A 17,125-nucleotide genomic window follows, 5' to 3' on the forward strand; every position below is an offset into this window, starting at 1 on the left:
TACATGTCCAGCACCGCACACATTTTACGTTTGAAAGCTGCTAAGGTACCGGGTTTACCTTCATACGTCGGTAACCATTTGGCCCCCGGTACATAAGGCAATTGGCATTATCGGGGCCATCGCTCCAGATGCTGCGGCTCCTTCACCAGCTGAGGAACCGGCTGCTGCTGCGTCTTGGGCATCCCCTCCCTCAAGGTCTCGGATATTGTTTGCTTCACTCATGACGGTGCCCCCCTAGTTAACCGTTGCCAGCCGCTACGATTAACTCCTTCAGTAACCGGTGACTCTAAAAATAACAAAACAAAACAAAAAAAAAAAACAGCGGGGCTATCCTCGCGCTCCTTTAGCCGCGACTCTCTCCGCTCTGTGACGCAGTTTAATTTCTCTATGACGCAGTAATGACGGCCCGTTTTACAGTACACAAACTTATTGGGTCGACAGGGGTAGGGGTACTCTGATACCGGGATGGATGGGTTACTTGTGTGGGGATCACGGTTGGTCGGTTCCCGGTTCCGTGCCCTGGACAGTCAGTAAAGGGATGGGGGTGAGGATGATGGGAGAATTGTGTCCTGACGCCTCCTGTGGTAACTGGTAAAATCGGTTACCAGCGCTGTGTATGGTTGCTGAGGTGATCGGCATACGGCTTGTACGAACGCTATAGGCAGTAATGTCAAAGTAGGCACACACACACATTAAGTCTTTGTTCCCGTACCTTTCTTTCTTTTACTGATGTCCGGTAACAGGTACAGTTCAGGAGGGTAACCAGGTTTTCGGTGCAGGTAGAGATATTCACTCTGGAGATTTGTGAGGCCTCCTCTAACAATGTGTGCGTTGCTTGGGATCAGTCCTGCCTTAAGCTGAACCTGCCACCTTTTACTTTCTTTGGGGTCCTTCTCCACAACTGACAATGAGGACCTTTCCTTGGGGCTACCAATTCTCTTTCTGGGCTCCTGGTCCTATACTTGGTCAAATTAGGCAACTCTTTCCCCTTCTTGTTCAGGGGGAGTAGATCCTCCTGATCTGTCCTGGTTTTCTATGCTATTCCTGAACTAATAGCAATCTCGGACTCCGGTGTCCGGATGAGCTAAAGGGATAATAGTTTTATCTATTTCTCTCTCCTTCTAGCCTCCGTCCCTCTCTCTAGGGCGCTTCACAACACAGACCTGTTTCCTAGTTCAGGGCTTAACTGGTCCTCAGCCAACAGCTCTCTGTCTCTCTCCTCCTTCATCAGTCTCTAGACCAACTGCCGCTTTGCTGTCTCCCTGGAAACAGACTCCTCCCCTCAGACCTGGGGTGGAAGGTGTTGTGTGTGCCCAAGTGTACATCTCTCCCTGCACCTATGGATCCTGTGGTAATCCCCCGCAGGGGTGCCACATATCCATTATGCTAAGGCTACACAGTGACCTTAGTAGCAACCTAACAGTATCCCTTTTTGTCACTTGTTGTGGTATCCCATTTACTTGTATTGCAGTGCAATGTAGGATCCACCATACTGTATGGGGGGCTGTGGGGACCATCATACTGTGTTGGCGTAATATAAGCATAATTAAGACATTATATGTATGACATGGTGATATTTGTAAGCCCTGATGAAGATGGCTGGACAGCACATATAATATACACTATCAATTAACAAACTGCAAAGTGAATGATCAAAAGAGAAATCTAAATCCAATCTATATTCGGTGTGACCGCCCCTTTGCCTTCAAAACAAAATAACTCCAGGTACTTGTACTCCCATACAGTTTTTAAAGTAACTCGACGGGCAAGTTGGTCTAAATATTTTTGAGATCTAACGACAGATCTGTGGATGTCTCTTTTGCAAATCCTCCTGTCTCTTCATGTAATCCCAGACAGACTCGATGATGCTGAGATCAGAGCCCTGTGGGGCTATATCATCACTGCCAGGACTCCTTGTTTTTAATGACATTGGCTGTATGTTTGGGATTGTTGTCCTGTTGCAGGATATATTTACAGCCAATCAGACGTCTCCATGCTGGATAGTTGCATGGTGGAAAAGTATCTGCCTGTATTTCTCAGCATTGAGGACACTATTAATCCTGGATAAATTCCCAACTTCCACCATGTTTCACTGTTCTGGCAGACACTCATTGTACCGCTCTTCAGCCCTTCGACAACCAAACTGCTTTCTGTTAGAAATAAATATTTCACATTTTGACTCCTCTGTCCAGAGCACCTGGTGCCATTTTTTTTTGCACCCCAGTTCCTATGTTTCTGTGCATATTTCAATCATTTGGCCTAGTTTCTCTATCAAAGGTATGCTATTTTTCTACAATTCTTCCATTCCTGCAGACTATCATTATACCGCTCTTGAGCCCTTTGGGGAACAAACTATTACAGCCAAATATTTCACATGCTGACTTGGTATTAGTGATGAGCGAGCATGCTCAGGTGTTTTCCGAGTATCTTCAGCGTGCTCGGGTGTTATGTTTGAGTCGCTCCATGTGCATGATTTGCGACTGTTTGACAGCTTTAATACATGTGAAGGATGCCTGGTTTTTAGGCATTTCTCACATGTATTAAAGCTGTCAAACATTCCCAAATCATGCACACGGAGCGACTCAAACATAACACCTGAGCATGCTGAAGATACTCGGCGAGCATCCAAGCATGCTCGCCAAAAGGGTTAACTGAACACGCTCTCTCATCACTACTTGGTATGCTTTCGTCATAGTTGAGTCACTTGACCTTGTGTACATGTTGAAGGTATGGCTTCTTGGCTGTAATTCTTCCATGAAGACCGCTTCTGGACAGACTTTTACAAACAGTAGATGGGTGCAGCTGGGTACCACTGGTTGCTGACAGTTTTGAGCTGATGGCACTGCTGAACATTTTACAATGTATGATGTGTCTTTCATCTGCTGCACTAAGTTTTCTTGGCCGACCACCGTGTCTACCGTCCTCAACGTTGCCCATTTCTTGGTGCTTCTTCAAAAGAGCTTGAACAGCACATCTTGAAACCGAAAATGCTTTGAAATTTTTGCCTGAGAGAGACCTTGCTGATGCAGTATAACTACCTTGTGTCTTGATATTGTGGCATGGTGTATGACCTGGGACATGAAAAAAGAATGTAGTCCTGGAAATTATGATATGGCCCCTACAGAGCCCTGATCTCAACATCATCTAATCTATCTAGAATTACATGATACAGAAGGATTTACACAAGCGACATCCTCAGATCTGTGGTTAGTTCTCCATGATGTTTGAAACAACCCCCCCTGCCGAGTTACTTAAAAAATTGTGTGCAAATGTACTTGGCTGAATTGTTGAGTTGATGCCGTTTTGAAAGCAAAGGGTGGTCACACCCAATTTTTGATTTAGATTTTTTTTGCATTTTATTAATAAATAAAAATACACTATTAGCACTTCTATTTTTGAAAGCATTTTTGCTGTGCAGCGTTATTTCCATACCTGCCTGAAACTTTTGCACAGTATTGTACATATGAACAAATATAGGATTTTCATATTATTTATCTGGAGACTAGAATTTTGGAAAGAATAAAAAGTTGGAAGCCTGCAGTCACCACTAGGGGGAGCTTTGCAGATAATCAGTTTACATTATGATGCCCTAGTCGTAATTGCATCTAATTATGCTGGATTTCCCAGTGCTGTATAAGAAGTGTGTGTGTGTGCGTGCGTGCGTGCGTGCAGCCATAGTCCCCGACAGCAGCACTAGGGGATACTGTCAGTGTGTTTGGACAGATTCCTCGTATTGGATTTTCTGCTTTTCTAAGTAATAGACTTGTATGTTCCTCTTTATAAACTCCATCTTCATTTTTGCTAATTAGAAACTGATTGTTATTCTTAGAGATTTTCCTATTTCTTAAATTCCAAGCCACTTCCTCTTTGACCTGTTACTGTAAGTCTCGCTGATCGGTAACATTGTTTACATGGAGCTGGAGCTCCTTCCTTCCTCTGCACACTGTGCGGTGTGTGAGCCATAACACACATCACCTGATTAGCCTTTGTAGACGGCTTCTTTAACCATCTGTGGCCATTATATCAGGTTAGAAACACGAGGTCGCATGTTTCCACAAATGATACCAGCATCTGGTATTGTAGCACAAGTAGATGGTGCTGAGCTGCCATACCAGGCATGTCCTTAGGCTGAGCGATGGCAGTCATGCTTTCCACTCTCATACAACTCGTTTGAAGTGGTGCGTCGACATTTTACATTTATATAAGACTGCGTTCACACATCCGTTGTGCCCACACACTAGTAGTAGGGTTTCATTGAGCCATATACACATCATTTTTAAAAATGAATCAGTGTCTCCGCTCCATGAGGCTCAGAGTGTCCTATTCTCATCCGTTTTGCAGATCAGACTCAGCTATTTTAAAGTCTATGGGGATATGGTAAATCCCGGGAACCTGTCACATGGAAAAAAAAAAACACTGTTAACCTGCAGATATGGGGTTAATCTATCGCTCCACGACATTGCTGCACGACCAGCTGTACCCTCACCTACTGTATCCTCACCCATTCCTTGTAGACTGTGAGCCCTCGCGGGCAGGGTCCTCTCCTGTATCAGTCGCTGACTCGTTTTGTTAAGATTATTGTGTTTTTGCTATGTATACCCCCTTTTTCACATATAAAGCGCCATGGAATAAATGGCTCTATAATAATGTTAACCTGCACTTTGAACCCAGCACGGAGGTTGTTCCAAACATCTTGGAGAACTAACCACAGATCTTCTGTGTATGAGGCTTGTCCAAATCCTTCTGTCTCTTTATGTCAATTACACATGGACTGGATGATGTTGAGATCAGGGTTCTGTGGGGAGCATATCATCACTTTCAGGACTTCTTGTTCATCTTCATACTGAAGGTAGTTCTTTAAGAGGTTGTCCACTACTTTTACATTGATGGCCTATCCTTACAATAGGTCATCAATGTCTGATCGGCCGTTGTCTGACACCCGGCAATCCCGCCAATCAGCTGTTATCGGGGTAGGCGACCACTGACCGGAAGTACCTACTTGCGGAGCTGGCGGTCTACTTGTAGTGGCTGCTGCAGGGTACTACACATCCTCCTATTGATTTGAATAGGAGGCGGATGTGCAGTACCCTGCGGTAGCCACTATAAGTAGACCACCAGCTCGGCAAGTAAGTACTTGCGGCCGCCAACAACGCTAACAGCCGATTTGGTGGGGGTGCCGGGTGTCAGACATCGGCCGATCAGACATTGATTATCTATCCTAAGGATACGCCATTAATGTAAAAGTAGTGGACAACCTCTTTAATGACTGGCTGTATGTCAGTGGTAATTGTCGTGCTGAAGAATACATTTTGAGCAATTTTAGATGTCTCCTTGATGGTATTGCATGATGGATAAGTATCTGCCCATATTTCTCAGCATTGAGAATACCATTAATCTTGACCAAATTACAATCTCCATTTGCTGAAATGTAGAAACCGAGAAGGGAGGCTGTCGTAGGTGCTTTTGAATCGAGTCAGCCAGACCCCTTCACAAACTACCAGCAAAGAGAGGAAGATGAAGATCTTTCCTGTGTTAAATGAAGCCAGGATTGGTGCGGAGATCAGGGAGACTTTCTAAAGTCACATATATTAGTAGGTTTCGCTCATTTTCACTTTGGTAACTTTTTAGGCTAACTGGGCAGCCCCCTATAAAGCCACTTTTTTCCTAATATGTGACTTTATTTTTCTTGGAAATTGCTGTCTTGCACCTTTTGCTGACTCAGGATAGGGTTTTTTTATTTTTCAGTCTTTTGGTCGTATGTTTATAGAAAGGCGTTAAAGTTTATTTTCATTGCCAATCTGTACTGTGCTTCCAGCATGAATCAAAGATCTATCCTGGGAGCTGTTACCCTGCAGGGAGAATAAAGCCCCTCGGCCTGATCGTACACAGCTGAGCATCACAGGAGGTTATTACACTGGAATGTAGGCGATGGGGAGGGGGCAAGGGGCAGACAAGGCTTTTGATGTCAGTACCCTGTTGTCAAGTTCCTAAACATTTGATATTGACATCTAACATTCATCTATATCTTTATTTCTCCTCTTCCAGCATCTATAGACATCGTCATCCAGCTTCCCCAAAGCCTAATGTTGACAGTGAGGGCCGTAGATAATAGCCGGTCTGGTTTCTGTTGATGTTGTCATGTTTTTGCTGAGCTTTTACGATCTTCTTTCCTCCCAGGAGTCTCCTCAGTGGGATGGATATTGATCTTGGAGGTCTGGATGTAACAGACTGGGACCATAGACTTCCACCGCCAGCTGCCAAAAAAGTAGTAGAAAACTTGCCAAGAGTGACAGTGACAGCAAAGCAAGCAGGTAACAAGCAAAAGGCAGAAGCTACATTACATCCGAATAACGAGGAACCAACGGGGACTAGACCGTGGCACACGGAGGTCCCTATTTATGACCATAATTTTTATATTATTGACAATTAGCAGATCTTGCTGAATTTATTTATTTTACTCACTTATATAGCTCCATTAATTCCACAGCGCTATACAAACATTATGGGCACGGTCCCCATTGGGGCTCACAATCTACATTCCCTATCAGTATGTCTTTTTAGTATGAAAGGAAACCGGAGAACCCGGGGGAAACCCACGTAAACATGGGGAGAATAAACACTACAGTTCAAAAGTTTGGGGTAATTTAGAAATTTCATTATTTTTTGAAAGAAAATGACATTTTTTTTTTTTACAATGAAGCTAACATTAAATGAATCAGAAACACTCTATACATTGTTAATGTGGTAAATGACTATTCTAGCTGCAAACGTCTTGTTTTTATTGCAATATCTACATAGGTGTATAGAGGCCCATTTCCACCAACCACCACTCCAGTGTTTTAATGGTACATTGTGTTTGCTAAGGATAATGGATGTTTAGAAATCCCTAGAAAACCCTTGCACAAGTATGTTAGCCCAGCTGAAAATGGTTTGGCTGATTTGAGAAGCTATAAAATTGACCTTCCTTTGAGCTAGTTGAGAATCTGGAGCATTACATTTGTTTATTCTATGAAACTCTCGATGGCCAGAAAAAGAGACCTTTCATGTGAAACTCGACAGTCTATTCTTGTTCTTAGAAATGAAGGCTATTCCATGCGAGAAATTGCCAAGAAACTGAAGATTTCCTACAACGGTGTGTACTACTCCCTTCAGAGGAGAGCACAAACAGGCTCTAACCAGAGTAGAAAGAGAAGTGGGAGGCCCCGCTGCACAACTGAGCAACAAGACAAGTACATTAGAGTCTCTAGTTTGAGAAATTGACGCCTCACAGCTCCTCAACTGGCAGCTTCATTAAATAGTACACGCAAAACGCCAGTGTCAACGTCTACAGTGAAGAGGTGACTCCGGGATTCTGGCCTTCAGGGCAAAGAAAAAGCCATATCTGAGACTGGCTAATAAAAGGAAAAGATTAATATGGGCAAAAGAACACAGACATTGGACAGAGGACGATTGGAAAAAAGTTTTATGGACAGACGAATCAAAGTTTGAGGTGTTTGGATCACACAGAAGAACATTTGTGAGACGCAGAACTGAAAAGATGCTGGAAGAGTGCCTGACGCCATCTGTCAAGCATGGTGGAGGTAATGTGATGGTCTGGGGTTGCTTTGGTGCTGGTAAAGTGGAAGATTTGTGCAAGGTAAATGGGATTTTGAATAAGAAGGCTATCACTCCATTTTGCAATGACATGCCATACCCTGTGAACAGCGCTTGATTGGAGCCAATTTCATCCTACAATAGGACAGTGACCCAAAGCACACCTCCAAATTATGCATGAACTATGTAGGGAAGAAGCAGACAGCTGGTATTCTATCTGTAATGGAGTGGCCAGCGCAGTCACCAGATCTTAACCCCATTGAGCTGTTGTGGGAGCACCTTGACTGTATGATGCGCAAAAAGTGCCCATCAAACAAATCCAACTTGTGGGAGGGGCTTCAGGAAGCATGGGGGGAAATTTCTCAAGATTATCTCAGCAAATTAACAGCTAGAATGCCAAAGGTCTGCAATGCTGTAATTGCTGCAAAGGGAGCATTCTTTGACGAAAGCAAAGTTTGAAGGAGAAAATTATTCTTTCAAATAAAAATCATTATTTCTAACCTTGTCAATGTCTGGACTATATTTTCTAATCATTTTGCAATGATTAAAAGTATGAGTTTTCATGGAAAACACAAAATTGCCTGGGTAACCCCAGACTTTTGAACAGTAGAGTACAAACTCCTTGCAGATGTTGTCCTTGGTGGGATTTGAACCCAGGACCCCAGTGCTGCAAGGCTGCAATGCTAACCACTGAGCCACTGTGCTGCCCTAGAATAACAATTTACATTAAGGAGACCCTTTTTAATGGAATTTTGAATTTAAACTGAGTTTTTCCTCCAATTGTCTGTTTCACTGATTCTGGAACAGTTTCTTTTTCTTCTGTGTCCCTTCGTTCCAAAGTTATTCCCCTTGGTAACAATGGTGCAAACTTTCCATTCTTCTAACTGGGTGTAAACCACAGAACTTCTCTATGGGCGTGGCCGTGTTCTGATTGGCTAGCATCAGAGGAGGAAAGGCAGACGCCCACAGAGACATTTTGTTGTATACGCCCAGTTGGTTGAAGGGGAATATTTGTCCCATTATTACCCAGGGGGCATAACTTTTGAATGGAGGGGCACAAAAGAAAAATAGAAACTGTTCCAGAATCAATGGTGGAGGAGCTCGGTTAAGAAAAAAAACGCAACAAATCCAGTGAAAGGTGTTAAAAAAAAAAAAAAAAAAAAAAAAAATTGAATCGCTTCCACCCCCCCTTTTTTTCCCCCCATTTAAAATACAGATCTTAAAAAATTGTAAAACATAACATATATGGTATTGCCGCAGCCAAATAAGTCCGAGCTAGAAAAATCTAAAATTAACCTGATCGGTAAACGCCGTAAAGAGAATAAAAGTCGAAACCCCAGAATTGTGTTCTTTTGGGTCACCACAACTCCTCAAAGTGAAATAAAAAGCGATCAAAACATCATATCCATCCCAAAATAGTATCAATTAAAATGTGCATCAGGTTGCCACAAAAAGAAAACAAGCTCTCGTACAACTGCAAAATGAAAACGTTACGGGTCTCGGTAAATGGTGACACAAGCAATTTTTTTTTTTTTCAAATTTCTGATTTTTTTTTTGCACCACTTGAATAAAAAAAACCCTGAAAGCAGCATGATGTTTGGGCAAAGACCCTGATTCCAGCAATGTGTCACTTACAGTGGGTACGGAAAGTATTCAGACCCCTTTAAATTTTTCACTCTTTGTTTCATTGCAGCCATTTGGTAAATTATAAAAAGTTCATTTTTTTTCTCATTAAAGTACACTCTGCACCCCATCTTGACTGAAAAAAACAGAAGTGTAGAAATGCAGAAATTCTTTTGTAACCTTGGCCGGATCTGTGCTGATTGGTGACAGATTCCCTTTAAACAAGCAGCAGGACAGGTTGCATCTGACTGGTTCTGTTCTGCCATGGCTGTCAGGAATCAGGGATAGGAGTCAGCCTGACAGAAGGTGATTGATGAATATCACAGCTAAAATAAAATATTTGCTGTGTTGGAGCCTCATGTGCTAACCAGGGGCGAAACAGACACCTCGGAAGTAGTGGAGGTTTTAACTTTTGTTTTTTTGTTCTGCCAGCAAGCTCTGTCATCTTTTAAAAAAATGGGCTGAGCTTGGGTGGGACGGGACTAGCTGTGCTTGACAAATTCTTCACAATTTACGTCACAAAGGTGGTATAAATTAAAACAGAAATGCATGCCAGTTCTTGCCCTGCATACATTTGTGGCAACCACTCCGGAGTTGGCTGTTACCTCCATTCTTGATCACCATCTGAGGCACAAAGATATCTAAAGAAATGATCACGCTCTGATTTGGATCTGTTCTTTTCTCAGTGGTTAGCACTGTTGCTTTGCAGCTCTGGGGTCCTGGGCACAAATCCCACCAAGGACAACATCTGCAAGGAGTTTGTATGTTCTCCCCGTGTTTGCGTGGGTTTCCTCCAGGTTCTCCGGTTTCCTCCCACACTCCAAAGACATATTGATAGGGAATCTAGATTGTGAGCCCCAATGGGGACAGCGATGATGATGTCTGTAAAGCACTGTACAATATGATGGTGCTATAGAGTCGAGTAAAACAAATAAATTCTGTCTAGGCTAAGGTTAAGTTCCCCGTTTTTGAAATTACGTGTTTTCTCTGTGCGTCCCAGCAAAGTGGATGGGATTTATAGAAATCTCATGCCCATGGAGCTGTTTTTTTAACGCAGTGTAAACTGACCTGCGGTGCGTGTTTTAAAATTCACAACATGTCAATTTCTCTTGCGGGTACGCTGAGTTTTATTTGTGGATTTTCACCATAGAATTGCATTAAATGAAAATATGCAGGTAAAAACTAGATCTACAGTGGGGAAAATAAGTATTTGATACACAGCCGATTTTCCAAGTTTTCCCACCTACAAAGAATGGAGAGGTCTGTAATTTTTATTGTAGGTACACTTCACCTGTGAGAGACCGAATCTAAAAATAATAATCAGAAAATCACTTTGTATGATTTTTAAATAATAAAATTGCAATTTATTGCATTAAAAAAAGTATTTGATCACCTACCAACCAGTAAGAATTCTGGCTCTCACAGACCTGTTAGTTTTTCTTTAAGAAGCCCTCCTACTCTGCACTCATTACCTGTATTAACTGTACCTGTTTGAACTCGTTACCTGTATAAAAGACACCTGTCTACACAATCAATCGCACTCCAAACTCTCCACCATGGCCAAGACCAAATAGCTGTCTAGGACACCAGGGACAAAATTGTAGACCTGCACAAGGCTGGGATGGACTACAGGACAATAGGCAAGCAGCTTTGTGAGAAGGCAACAACTGTTGACACAATTATTAGAAAATGGAAGAAACACAAGATGACTGTCAATCTTCCTTGGTCTTGGGCTCCATGTAGGATCTTGCCTTGTGGGGTAAGGAATCAGGATGATTCTGAAGAAAGGTCAGGAATCAGCCCAGAACTACACGGGAACACCTGGTCAATGACCTGAAGAGAGCTGGGACCACAGTCTCAAACATTACCGTTAGTAACACACTATGTTGTCATGGATTAAAATCCAGCAGGGCATGCAAGGTTCCCCTGCTCACGGAAGCACATATCCAGACCTATTTGAAGTTCGCCCATGACCATCTGAATGATCCAGAGGAGGCATGGGAGAAGGTCATGTGGTCAGATGAGACCAAAATAGAACTTTTTGGTATCAACTCCCCTCGCCTTGTTTGGAGGAAAAAGAAGGAGGAGTATAACCCCAAGAACACCGTCCCAACCGTGAAGCATGGTGGGGGAAATATCATACTTTGGGGGTGCTTTTCTGAAAAGGGGACAGGACAACTGCACCGTATAGAAGGGAGGAGGAATGGGGGCATGTATTGTGAGAATTTGGCCAGCAACTTCCTTCCCTCAGTACGAGCATTGAAGATGGGTCGTGGCTGGGTCTTCCAGCATGACAGTGACCCAAAACACACAGCCATGGCAACTAAGGGGTGACTCTGTAAAAAGCATTTCAAGGTCCTGGAGTAGCCTAGCCAGTCTACAGACCTGAACCCAATAGAAAATCTTTGGAGGGAGCTGAAACTCAATGTTACCCAGTGACAGCCTCGAAACCTGAAAGATCTGGAGAAGATCTGTATGGAGGAGTGGGCCAAAATCCCTGCTGCAGTGTGTGCAAAGCTGGTCAAGAACTACAGGAAACGTCTGACCTCTGTAATTGCAAACAAAGGTTTCTGCACCAAATATTAAGTTCTGTTTTTCTGTTATATCAAATATTTATTTCATGCAATAAAATTCAAACTAATTATTTAAAACAATGTGATTTTCTGTTTTTTATTGTTAGATTCTGTCTCTCATAGTTGAAGTGTGTTCTTTGTAAGTGGGGAAAACTTACACTGCCGCTGATTTTGCATCAAATACTTATTATTTTCCCCACTGTATTAGGTTTTGTAAAAGCCAAATACCTGGAAGTATCAAAAATAAAGCAGCTATGTTTAAAATATGACACGCCAACAAGAGGCAAAAACTGCAGCATCAAAAAAAAACCAATAAAAACACATGCAAAGGAAAACCAAATGAAGTTAATGGGTGCAGAAATTCTAGAGAAAATCTGTAACATCAAAAACTCCCTATATGAAATCTGGTAATGTGGTAAGGAATTGAAATCTGTCACAATGTCAAAAATAAGGTAATTAAGCAACAAGATGTGACCCACACCGCCTGGCATCACACAGTATATCCCATTGCACTTTCATTTCTACTCATGGTTGTTACACACACTTGTGCCGGAAAGCTAAAATCGGGAACCGTCTTCAGACATGACATGTATTTAGTTCCATTATTTATCCTTCTGTGTCCATTTTTATTGGTTGAAACAATATCTTCACATGTTTTATTTAGAAATCCCTATTTTTCTTGCCATAAAGAAAAACCAAAAACAAGTGAGTACAAAAAAAATAAAATCGAAATAAATATATATTCATTCCACAATTGTGGCCCAGAAGCCCTTCCCCCAGGGCTATACCAGATTCACACATTGCTTGGACCGTGACGCAGGTCTCCTGTTCGGACTTCGGCAGCCTCATATATGCTAATGAAGAAGTGGAGTTCGGGTCAGAAGTTCCGGAGCCGGGTCCGTCTGAAGTCGCAAGTGTGAATCTGGCCTTAAAGTGGATCTCTGAGAACATTGCACCCATCCAAGTAGTGTAAGTCCTTGGTTTATATATTGTACAGATGCCGGTCTGAAGTGTCCGGTGTGTCTGCTGGAGTTTGAGGAGGATGAAACCGTGCGGCAGCTCCCCTGCGAACACCTCTTCCACTCCGCCTGCATACTGCCCTGGCTTGGAAAGGTAATGACATTTCTGTATTTTGTAAAATTGAGATTCTGGTTTGGCTTTTATCCTTAAGTCATATTTCAAGGCTTGTTAAAGGGTCAATAATGATTTGTAGGATTGCTACGTCCAATAGGTGGCACTAGAGTTCATGTTCTCTTCCTCTGTGAAGAGACAATTTGCATATTTAAATTTCCCAGAGAAGAATGCAAGGAATTTAGGTCTCCTCATACTGGCATGCCAGACCTGGCATGTCACTCTCCACAAGGAGAAATCTCACCCCTTAGATTACTATATTTTCTTGTATGGTAAAAAAAAATAGACACAGGGAAACCTCAAACATCATTAAATTATCATAAATTCACAGCACCTTGAAGCAAAAAGACTGAGTGTGCTCGAGATAAGAGTGGAGGTGCTGGCTCTCCTAAAGGCTCCCATACTCATTCGACTAAAATCGTCTGAGCCCACCAATATCTGACAGTCCAATGCGTATGTAGGACTCCCAATTCTTCCCCAATAGATGATGTTGAGGTAGAGAAGGATCCAGCTTGTCTAATGGCCAATCCTTTTGTTTTCCAGGAGATAAGTCGCTGCCAGAAGAGTCTGCCAGCAGCTTTCTCATAGAGAACACAGGAGCGCTCAGCCTGGGGTTCCTGTGTATGGACGAGTCGTGGGAGATGGCTGTCAGACAAAAGCTAGGGTCACACCACCATATTTTCTCTCATCCAAGAAAATCTTTTTTTCTCGGATGTGGAGAAGATGGGAGAAAAAAATAGATCACCATTCTGTCAATCCGTGAAAATCGGACTGCAGTTTGCAGCAAACATTCTGTTCAAATGCTGTGTGAACAAAGCCTAATATACTGAATGGCAAAATGAAAGGTTTAGGGGATGTTGCAAAGAGATAATCTTCTCTCCACTTAAAGGGATTGTCCACTTTTTGCTTTGTTCGTGCCCTGCTGTTAGGTCATTCAGTAATTAGATGGAATCTACAGAGGAACCAGAAGCAAGGGTTTTACTGTCACAAGGGAGATAAAGCGTCAGGCAATGGGCTGTCTATGTGAAAGTGACCACATTGAGACCGGCATGTTCCCATGACTGTGTAATTCAAGGATTGTAAGGATTTCTGGCAATTTGCAGCTGACGACATGACCAAATTCTCTTTCATGCGGTTGTGATGCAGTATAGCGAGAATGCGATCTTTGCATACACGACGTGTGTCATGGTCACAGCCGCTATACTCTGAGCGGTGATCGGTGACCACTTACTCCCATGATCACTGCACTTGGCAATTAGGAAGAATTAGGCATCATGATTGTTACTTAGTTGCTAGGACATTTTTGCCCAGAAAGTTGTCCTGCCATTTTTCTCATGCCAAGTCCTTCACCTAGCTGGTCTGTAAATTGTTTCAAAAATGGTAGAACACTGCTCCTGGCACTGACTGCTCTGTGCTCCCCTTGCTTTCTTCCTTAGATAGCAAGAGGAGGATGTACATGGCAGGACAGAGAGGGGGGAAAGCATCTAAGTCATTAGGAAGGGTAGCTCACTCAGGCTGTAGATAGAGAAGAAAGCGCATTATAATTTATGAGCTGTAGAAGGGGAAATCTTTCCAGGAATGGAGCTATGCTAGTATATGATATATAGTGAGGGCGACAGCACTTTGGACACACAGACCTCACATCCAGCACAAGTTATGTACAGCTAGTTGCAGAGAAAATCTATAACTAGCAGCAGCTTGAGCTCTGAAAATGAGTGAAGATTGCAGACTGAAACTTAATGCAGTTTCTTTAGCTAAATGTAATCACTTACCTTTGTAAATCCAATTTTTCCATATCAAAAGGTGCCTATATCCTTTTAACCCCTTAATGACCAGGCTTAAATTGTCATCTGATTTATGCTGCCAAAACCATGGACAGGATGAATTAGAGCTTGGTTGCATGATTGCAGCCAGGTATATTTTTCTCCAAAATGCTTCAGCCTTTCAGAGAAAATATACTTTAGAGACCTAGCCGGGGACTAAAGGGAGATACCGGACTAGTCCAGCTGTTCCCAGGGCTAGTGCAGGTAATAGATCATTTACTCCCTCGTGTGTACATGGACTGAGCTGTTAATCACCTGCAGCATCACTGGGAAGAGCCTGATGGGGGCAGCGCCAGACTAGTCTCGTCTGTTTCTTTGGTCCCCAGACGGATCTACAAACTATATTATACCTGGCTGCAGTCGTAAGGAAAAGGGTTTCCCCTTAATCACCAGCAAATTTTTTTTTTTTTAGTTTTTGCCTCTTCTTTTTAGCAGAGATAGAGATATATATATAATCTCTATCTTTGATTCCTGTCATTCTTACTTGCAACACAAATGTGTGTGTATAGAAAGTTTTTGTTTTTTTTGTAGTGCTCATATTTCACACCAAATAACCTTTTGAATGAATTCAAGGTTTTTACAGTCAAGTGTATCCCTAATTTGTTATGTATGTAAGAAGATGGATTTTATGAGAGTAACTTTTTTTATGCAGATGTTTTATACATAATTTGTCCCACCAAGAGATCTAAGGTGTGTGTGTGTATGTATATATATATATATATATATATGTGTATATATGTATGTATGTGTATATATATATATGTGTATAATATTTTGTATTTATATAAATGGGAACCCCAGTTACAGGGGAAACGGTTGTAGGTCTGCTAGGATCTAGTAGCTCTGTTATGTTGGGAAGAGACCTGGCGATCATTTTTTTTTTTCTCCAGATCCTACAGATGCATCAGCAGCACCGATGTCTCTGCTTACGTGAAGCTCTGCACTGATAATAATGCATGGCTAATGATAGTTCTTCATTATCTGCAGACAAATTCCTGCCCTCTGTGCAGAGATGAGCTGCCGACAGACAGCCCCGAATATGAAGAATACAAGCAAGAAAAGGTAAAATGGATGGGAACTGGGGGGACAGATAAGCAGCCGGGGAGGGAGATGCCACAACTACTACTTTTTTATTTGGAAAGTTAGCAAAAAATGTGAGAAAGATGGAAGGAAGTATGACTGCAGATGGAAGGAATATTATCACCTCTAGGATCTTACTTCCATTGGGTATGTTCACATGGAGAGGACACACCGCAGATTTTCTGTATGGATTTGTAGGCGCAAAATCTGCAGCATAAGGGTATTTGCATATGTTGCTTTTTGTCGCCTTTTTTTTCTGTGCAGTTTAGTTACAAAATCTGAATGATTTGCTTGTACTAGCAATGTGATTGTGAATAAGATCCCTGAAGTCTCATGCCCACATTGCTTATTTTTTTTTTTCCTTGCAGGATGTCAATTCTTTCAATGTTTTTGCGCAGATTTCACTCCTACTAATCAGTAAAAAAAAACAAAACAAAACTGTGGAAATTGACCGGCAATGCAGATTTTAAATCTGCAGCATGTCAATTGATCCGGTGGACCTTTACTGTGGATTCTACTCTTTGCAATGCTCGCAGATCTTAGGGTAGATTTGATGTAACATTCACAGCAGAAATTTTGTGTATGTAAATGTATCTTTAGAGGATGCTCTTATGTGTTGTCATTTTTCTCCCGTTATCCTGCTCTGAGATATGACAATCACTGTTGCAGGCAAGAAGACAGCAGAGAGAACACAGACTGGAGTATCTCCATGAAGCCATGTACACCTGATCTCTCTTCATCCTACTTTTCTAATGCGTCTTACACATGACCGGAGCACCTGGGCTGGGTCCCCAGGCTGCAGCTCCCATTGGAAGATCACAGATGTGTTTTGGGTTCGAGGCCAGATATGAGCACGTCATACCTTATTATTGTCAGTCTTGTGAAATTACTATTTTATTTTTTTTATTTCCAAAATCTCAACATTGTATTGCACAGAATTATAATTATCACAATAGATTTTTATATAAAATATCAAGATTGGCAATAGTTATACTGTAAATGTAGTGCTTGTAATCATTCACTGCTGGCTGATGAAGACCCCTCACTGACGTAACAACTGCTGCCAACATGGTGGAGGATATTAGAGGCTTTGACGAAAATTAATAGAGAATTAGTTGCTGATAACTGAAAATCTAACACTATAACTGGTGCAGTCTTCCTTCTGCTAGGATGGAATGGAAAGACTCTTCCTTTTGGCAGTTCCTGCCAAACTGCATATTACATGGACGGCCATTCATTATTCATGTGACGCTACAAATAAATGGCTTCCTTGGCCATAACAACTGGTCACAGCATTTCCAC

General features: G+C 42.2%; 1 protein-coding gene across 2 annotated transcripts in view; it reads left to right on the plus strand.

Annotated features, from left to right (window-relative positions):
- Nucleotides 1-16,812, plus strand: part of RNF181 (ring finger protein 181) — a 33,513-nt gene extending 16,701 nt beyond the window's left edge. For both annotated transcript variants that reach the window (XM_073653718.1, XM_073653719.1), the window contains exons 3-6: nucleotides 6,178-6,311; nucleotides 12,787-12,902; nucleotides 15,731-15,805; nucleotides 16,493-16,812. In XM_073653718.1, the coding sequence (XP_073509819.1) occupies nucleotides 6,178-6,311; nucleotides 12,787-12,902; nucleotides 15,731-15,805; nucleotides 16,493-16,552 (385 nt within the window). In that variant the 3' untranslated portion in view covers nucleotides 16,553-16,812. The remainder of the gene's footprint in view (nucleotides 1-6,177; nucleotides 6,312-12,786; nucleotides 12,903-15,730; nucleotides 15,806-16,492) is intronic.
- Nucleotides 16,813-17,125: the final 313 nt, after the last annotated feature.

This window comes from Phyllobates terribilis, unplaced genomic scaffold (genome assembly GCF_046119375.1).
Source record: "Phyllobates terribilis strain yellow unplaced genomic scaffold, ASM4611937v1 Scaffold_11__3_contigs__length_659146591, whole genome shotgun sequence".
Classification (NCBI taxonomy): domain Eukaryota; kingdom Metazoa; phylum Chordata; class Amphibia; order Anura; family Dendrobatidae; genus Phyllobates; species Phyllobates terribilis.